The 8,529-nt window shown below is 34.8% G+C and overlaps 1 protein-coding gene across 1 annotated transcript in view; it reads left to right on the forward strand.

The window, feature by feature from the left end:
• The window catches only part of LOC110099117 (4-coumarate--CoA ligase-like 4), a 6,581-nt gene extending 1,489 nt beyond the window's left edge, over window positions 1-5,092 (forward strand). Inside the window, exons 2-4 of the mRNA XM_020826172.2 lie at window positions 4,056-4,201; window positions 4,323-4,390; window positions 4,631-5,092. Coding sequence (XP_020681831.1) covers window positions 4,056-4,201; window positions 4,323-4,390; window positions 4,631-4,847 — 431 coding nt within the window. The 3' untranslated portion in view covers window positions 4,848-5,092. The remainder of the gene's footprint in view (window positions 1-4,055; window positions 4,202-4,322; window positions 4,391-4,630) is intronic.
• Window positions 5,093-8,529: the final 3,437 nt, after the last annotated feature.

Below are 8,529 nucleotides of genomic sequence, written 5' to 3' on the forward strand. Positions count from 1 at the left end.
TTTTCCCCCCAAACTCCTAATTATACAGAATTAATCATAAAGGACAATAAAGGACAATCATAAACTTCCTAAAACAGCTTCACACGTTCAAAATTTCCCTCCTAACTTTCCCCCTCCAGCTCCACGCGGATCGCGCCTTCCGCCCGACCCGTCCGTCTCCGCCTCGCGTAGAATTGGACCGGTCCCTGTTGGACCGGTCCAACCGGCCCAGGATGGGCCGGTCTAACATAGTATCTAGTGATAGATATTAAGTTAAGTGTTGCAGAGATGAGGATGTCCAGGTGAATGAGTGATAGGATACAAAGCAAGCATATCTTTGAAAATGGTGGAGTAGCTCTAGTGAAAGATAAGATTAGACAGAGTCGTCTTAGATGATTTGGTTATGTAAAACGACGGTCTTCTGATGATCCTGTTAGGAGAGCATATGTATTAGATTAGGCCTATGTTAAGATAGGTGGAGATAGACCTAAAAAGGCTTGATTATGAAATATTAGAAATGACCTTTCTTTATTAAATTTCAAAAAAAAAAAAACATTTCTTTATTAGATTTAAATGAGAATTTGACACTTTTTTTTTGGATATTTAGGCCATTTAAGGCAAACTCACACACAAAACGCATACACATAGACTCAAACCCTAGACCTCTTAGTTGGAAGCCTAAGCTCTCAACCAATAGGCCAAGGAGAGCTGTGTAGAATTTGACTCTTAACAGGACACAATAGAGAAAAATGATTCATGTATAAAAAAAAAAAGTGGGATAAAGACTTGTTGTTGTTGTTGTTATTGTTGATTAATGATTATACTTATAGTATGATCGCATGTTAGAATTAGATTAACTTAAAATGTTCAATTTATTATAAAAATAGAGATAATGAGTGATATAAATAAAATTAAATAAAAAAAAAAATGAATCTACAGCAGAAAAATTTAGGAATTATTTGTAAATTAAAAAATAGGAATGATAATTTTAAAAGCAGAAACTAAAATGTTCATCATGATAATCAAATAAGGCTTCGTTTGGGACGGCTTTTTTACTGCTTTCTAAAACGGAGTTTTAGTACAGACACTTGCACATGATCAGTGAATCTATGCAGCAGATACGAAAATCAGTAATCAATGCATGATCGATACAATCCACAATCATTGGTAAAAGAATCGATAAACAGTAGGAAGAAATCAATAAAATTCAATAAATCAGTACATACGTCAAATCTCGGAAGAATCCATAAACAGTAGAAAAATCTATATTCGGAAGAATCTCAGTTAAATCGATCAGTTACATCGATAGAGAAAAATCGTCGTCTCGATAATATCAGTTAAATCAACATCGTATCAATAGAATCAATCATCTCTGGTCAATAATATCAATTGGTATGAAATCATATAAACAATCAAACCAATACATCACAAGAACAGTTAAAATCAAATCAATACAGTAAAACCTATTCCATAACAGTCAATGAATCACATGCAGCAGTTCAATATGGTGTATCAATGAAGCAATAATATCAATGAATCAATAGTATCCATGTCCATAGTATCAATAAGTCAATGCAATATCGATATCCATATCAGTATCAGTATCAATGCTCAGTGACATAATGCGAATATCAATGAAATCGTACAGTAACAGTGAATCCGTAAATTCGTCAATAAATAAATTTCAATACAAATCCGTCGATATCAATAAATTCATGAATCCATAATGAGATCAATAGGTCAATACCGTACACATGCAATTCAATACAGTAGTCTTACTGAACAAGTACAATCAATGGCTATTAAGGCGTTTTTCAAGTATCAATTTATCGTTGTATCCATTGTGTTGTTATATCCATATCCATATATCCGTTGGCTCAATAATAGAGCCGTCACTCTTTGCCCGTCGGCCGCCCATCGGCATAATATCTCCTTATGACTCCCAATCATTATATCAATGATCAATAGAGGATAACATCAAACCCTTTTTAAAGGAAAGCCCGTCGGCCCACCATCATGTACAGGTCAAGTCAATATCCAACCAACGGTTCAACCAGTTTTCACTTGTCTTTCAGTAACAATAACAATAATTCAATCATATATTCACGTTCGTATGCATATCCATAAGGTATTGCAATCAATAAATACAATTTAGCTCAATGCAGAAAAACCCCTTAAAATATCGTATAGTAGACAAACGTCGTTGCAAAAATGCACAGTTGCCAAAAATTACCGAATTACCAGAAATCGAATAAAACAACGTTTCAAAACTTGTACTGAAGCAATAATTTCCAACATCCTGATAATTTTCTATTCGATAAAAATCACACAGAACTCAAAATACATGGCAAAAACTTTACAGAAAATACTCAAATCGTGTAGAAATATTATTTCAAATCTTGGTAAAACTTTCGTCAATACAAAATTATGCACGTTTTTCGGTAACAGAAACACAAAACTGAGCACAGAATTATCAAAACTCGAAATCTTTGAAATCAGAAATAGGATTCAGAGTCCTTATTTCGAGACAAACAAATCTTCCAACTGCGTCGTCGGACAAAAAGCGCTCCGCGGCCTCCGAAACCAAGCTTCTTCTTTCTCTTTCCTTCTCTTTCTCTCCCCTGCCTTTTTCTCTCTCTCCAAAATAATTCCAAAATATCTCAAATCCGATACTTATCAAACAGGATGGTCCAGGACGATGCCCAGATCGTCCCGGGATGAACTCATCTGGACATGGATCGCACAGACGAAAATTAATTCCAATTTATTTCGTCCATGGACTAAACTCTCTGTTCGGTTCGTCCCGACGGTTCGTCCCGACCCTTACAGGTTCGTCCAGACGAACCATACAGATTTCTTCACAATTTTCTTCAGTTCGTTCGGACTAACAGTACTAAAAAAAATCAGCTTCGGAGGGGTTTTACAAAGTGAGCCGAGCCGTCTCGAGCTCAACTCGTTTATGGGCTTGCGAGCCGAGCTTATCGAGCTCACGAGTCGAGCTCGAGTTTGAGATTGAGCCGGCTTGGATGGTGATCTCATGAGCCGGCTCGAATAAATATTAATATTTAAAAAATAATTTTATTTTATTTATTAAATTTAAATATTAAAAAAATTAACAAAAATCACTAAAGTTTTATTTAAATGTTAAACATTTCATATATATATATTTTTAAATCCCGCATAAGTTTTAAAAATCCCACTTAATTTTTAAAATCCCGCATAAAAATTACCCCCATGGCTTGCAAGCTGGCTCGAGCTCGTTTACAATGAGACGAGCTCGAGTTCGAACTCGCTTTCCAACTAACGAATCGAGCTCGATAAGAGCCTAATCTCGACTCAACTTTTGTTTACCTCTAATTGAAGCACTCTGAAGCATTTATTGTCATTATCTCATAACAACATCCGCTATCATGTAACAAAGTCCACTTAGTGATTTCTTGTTCAACCAACCAATCAAATGGCTATTTCTTTCTGTTTTTAATGTCATCCATATTCATGTTGAAAATATTTATGCCATTGGTGCTCCCCGCCCTGTACATCTTAGTGCAGATAATATCTTATTCACCAATCTCAAGATGTTCACTGCCTTCTTGAAGTTCTTGCATATACGGTGTAGACAGTGATGGTTTGCAGCATATGGAAACACCTCTTTTCATCCTTGAACAATTCTTAAGTGTTGCAGAGATGAGAATGCTTAGGTGGATGATTGACTTTACTCTTAGAGATAGGATACGAAATGAGCATATATGTGAAAGGTTGGAGTAGCTTCAGTGGAAGATAAGATTATAGAGAGTCGCTTTAGATGTTTCGGTCACATTAAACGGAGACCTTTCGATCACCCGGTTAGAAAAGTTGAGGTATTAGATTTGACTTATGTTAAGAAAGATATAGGTAGACCTAAAAAAAATTGGTTAGAAAATATTAGAAATGTTCTTTCTTTATTAGATTTAAATGAGAATTTGACTTTTAAGAGGACACAATGACAAAAAGAATTCATGTAGCTGACCTCACGTAGCGAGACAAAGACTTGATGTTGTTGTTATTGTTGAATGTGTAATTTGGAAGTGAAACTTCAGGTTATTTCAAGAACCCCGACGCCACACAATCAACTCTGGATGCGGAAGGGTGGCTAAGGACTGGGGATCTCTGCTACTTCGACGAGGATGGCTATCTCTTCGTTGTTGATCGCCTCAAGGAATTGATAAAATATAAGGGATACCAGGTGAGCACCATCTCACCGTCCATCTTATCATCACATTTATATTTGATTTTCTCTTGATTATTCTCCACCGTCTGATCAATGCCAATGCATTGCCTTGCCTTGCCATTTTGCTTGATCACAGGTTCCTCCTGCCGAGCTAGAGGCCCTCCTGCTGACCCACCCAGAGATAACCGATGCCGCCGTGATCCCGTACGTTTAAAGCTGTTTGTTTCTCCGTCTACGATTCAAATCGTCGAAAAAAAAGATTATTTTGTTGTTTGGTAATACCGCTTCTTCAAAATAACTTCCGGTGAACCTCCTATTTCCGCCAATTTGAGAAGAAAATTTTCCATTTGCCGTTCTGAAAGCTCAGAGCATTAAAATGAGCTCTATTGTATTTTAAAGAATGCTAATTTTATAAGAAAATTGGATTAAAATGTTAATGTGCAGGTTCCCGGATAAGGAAGTGGGGCAATATCCAATGGCGTATGTGGTGAGGAAGGCCGGCAGCGGGTTGTCGGAGACGGCAGTGATGGAGTTCGTCGGAAAGCAGGTGGCGCCGTACAAGAAAGTCCGGCGGGTGGCGTTTGTCAAGGAAATCCCGAAGAACCCATCGGGAAAAATTCTGCGGAAGGATCTCATAAAGCTTGCCACCTCCAAGCTCTAAACAATTACGCGACTTTTCCTTTTCGGCTACAGTTTCTTCATGGGATCAGAATGTTGAAAATCGAAATGGCATATATATCTGCAGTTATGAGAGATTGTAATAGTTTTTGGACATTTTGGTGGCTGTAGTTACAGAACTGTAAGAGTGTTTTATAAGACCATCTCTCTTTCTTATTTTTTAACTTACTAGAATATTGTACATCAGTGATTACTTATTGGTTAAAAAATAAGATCCAGGTTTTTTTGGGTTGGCTTTCTTAATATTTTTTAAAATAATTTTCTGTTACAAAATTTTTTAGTTCAAAAAATTTTCTTAGGGTATGGCTGAAAGTTCTTTTCAGATTAAAATATCTCCATTTTATGTAAATAGTATTTATGGCATCTCCAACCGATAACTTCATTTTTCACGGCAAAGTAACGCAAAACTTCAAAATGGCGTGGTGATGCTCCAATCGAACGCCATTTTAGATGTTTCTAGGAAGGTAATGATCGCTCTCCCTTTCGCGCGTTTTTCCGGTTGAGAGCAGAAAATGGCGTGAGTGAATAGTGCGACGCCAATATTGGCGTCACACTGTTCACATGCAATGAAATGGCGGAAATTTTCGCGTTCGGTTGGAGCGACGGAACGACTCCATACACTCGTTTAGCGTTCGGTTAGAGATGACCTTAAGGAACATTCAACCAAAAAACCTCCGTCTTTTTAGAATTTACAAACCTTCTTCTTCTTAGTGCATTCCTTGCCTACATCGATCGTCATTTGTGTGATAGGTACATTAAGGTTCTAAGGGATAGTTTATGTCTCGTTGTCCACTAGATAGTAAAGGTTAGTGATGTTAATTATATTTGAAAAATGTAATCAGCACTTTAAACCTAAAACCAATAATGATGTTAGACATCACATTACATGATTCAAATGTTTATCACTCCATGCTCAAATCTGATTCAAGAATAGTATCAACCTTGATTGAACCCTAGTCGAGCCTTAATCAAACCCTGATATAGCTTATTTATACGCTATATTCAATTTACCTCTCTGGAGCCTTGATCAATTATATACCAAAATTTGTTCTAAAATTGGTTGAACCTTAGCTAGGTACTTCTGAGCTCATTGTGTTCAACATTGGAGGCAATGACATATCATTTGGTTTTATTGAATTAAACATTGATCATCATTTGATAAATGTGTTGATAAATGTTAATACAAATGTGGGTTATTTTGCATCAAGTTTACTATCCCAAATAGACTAACTCATTATTACGTCTTGATGATAACAATGGTTTGGATCCTTATTATCTTGATGATCTTATACATTCACTTTCTTATGTATAAATCATGATAGTTTATTGTGGCACAATTTTTTTAAGGAGTTTAGTTTTAATGTGACTCAAAATTTGGCTTCTACGAAGTTAATGTCATATATAAAATAAAACACATTGTAATATCTTTTGAAAGTTACAAATTATCGCATGCAATTACAAAGGGACAATAGTGTTATTTCATGAGTTACATTTTATTGTATTTTTAATATTTATTATAACTTCTAAAGTGCACTAATGTGTTTTGGTAGTTTTAGAATTACATTGCTCAGTCAGCCTTGAAGTTCTAAAAAAATATGTTGTGGCTTTAGTAGCTTTTGTCAAAATGGTTATTTTCATGAATATATAAAACTAATAGTTCATATTTATGGTTTGCCTTTTTTTAACTCCCACAAACCCGTAAGTAGGAACTTGTGATGGTTTTGAAGATTTCACTCAAGTTGTAGCCAACAACCACAATGTAGGGGAAAAAAAATATTTTGAACCCCCCTTGAAAGGGTTGCACCTCTGGAGGCCATAATTTGAATATCCATCTTGATAGGAAAATTATATTACGAAATGTGTAGTTTAAATATTTGAGGATAGGAGAATTGTTTTAAAAAAATTAAAAAAAAGGATAGGAGAATTGTTTTCCATCAGGAGGACCATGCCAACAATTATCCAATATATGCTTATATGTCTGCTAGAATGTAGATGATATGATACAATCTATTAAAAATAGAAATTTTTTGAAATAAAATTAGATATAAGTGGGCAGAAAGATATACTTTAGTTAGAGTTTAATATTATCTTTCACTTAACAAATGGAACCACATATGATGAGTTGTTCTTATTGCATTTGGAGTTCTTGCTCTCAAATAGTAATTCAAGTGAAAGATTTATTATTGGATTATGTTTGATGTTGGTACATAGGAGAATTTTTAGGACAACACACCATTTAGTTAGCTTAGTTAGCTTACACAACATTTATATGAAGTTCCACAATATTTCATGTATGTTAGTGGAGCAACATCTAAGCATAGAGAGAGAGAGAGACAAGTTTGGAATGCAATGGGATTCCTTTGTAAAATTTAAAACAAAGTGATGATAAGTTCATTTGGGCCATGCATTGTAATTTGATTATACAATAGCTTCCAAATCACAATAAAAAAATCTCATAATATATGTGGATTCAAAGGAAATCCAAAGGGAGTTCAATGCTCTTTGTAGGTATGATTATAATTTTAGGCTTTGTTTGAGGCAACTTTTTTACTACTTTATAAAATAGCTTCTAGTACAAAAATATATTGAACTAGAAATTTTTGTACTAAAAAATTATTTTAGGAAAATATTAAGAAAGCCACCCCAAACGAAGCCTTACTCAAAACTAATTACAAATACGACAATACATGTTTTAGAGAGAAGAAAAGTTTGAATAATTGAAATATTATTAGAAGATGATCCCTATGGGGAATTTAAAAAAGAAAATGTTACTATTAATGTTATTGTAAGAATATTGTAAACTAATAGTTAATGAAATGAGGTAATATCATTGATTGATTATGGAATGATATATTGGCTGTAATTATGGTGCGTAATATCTTTAGTTTTATACTTTGCTGCATCTATCTTATTTATTATGTCATAGTTGCTGTGAAAGCTCTCTATTATATTATAGTTTCCGACAAGGGTGGATCTAGCCCTTTTTTTTAGGGTAGGCAAATTCAATATATAAAATTTTTAGATTAGAGCATTAGCTCTACAAAAGATACTGTGTTCAAATTTTCTTTTGTTGAAGTACAAGTAAAAAAAAAAAAACATAAATAAAATTTGTACAATTACAAATGAATGAAATTAATAAAAACAAAAAGTTTGATTAGAAAAATAATGTTATGCATTGGTGTAAATAGAAAAATAGAGCATTAAAAACATATCATCTTGAAAAAGAACGGTTCAATTGGATAAAAGTTACCTTAAATGAGCGAGGATGCCAGTTGCGACAGTGCGACTGCAATTATGCGAAGATGAAGGCTGCGGCCTGCGAGAATGGTGACATTTTAAAACCAGCGAGAAAGCTAAAGGGCCGAAGGCTGCAAGTCTGTGACTGCGAAGAGCCGACGACGGAGGTTGGCTGCGAAGACAAGGGCTACGATTGTCTCTTGCGAAGAAGAAGGTTGCAAAGACGATTAACGAAGGCTTGAAAGATTAAGGCGGCGACCTCTTCAAGGCGGCTGGAAAAAGCGATTTTAGAACGGATGGCGAGTGGGTAGGCATGCACATGATTGATAAATTTATAACCAAAATTATTTTTGAAGAGGAGGGGGTATTTCCAAAAAGACCCCTCTAATATATATATATATATATATATATATATATATATATATATA

Source organism: Dendrobium catenatum, unplaced genomic scaffold (assembly GCF_001605985.2).
Source record: "Dendrobium catenatum unplaced genomic scaffold, ASM160598v2 fragScaff_scaffold_264, whole genome shotgun sequence".
NCBI lineage: Eukaryota > Viridiplantae > Streptophyta > Magnoliopsida > Asparagales > Orchidaceae > Dendrobium > Dendrobium catenatum.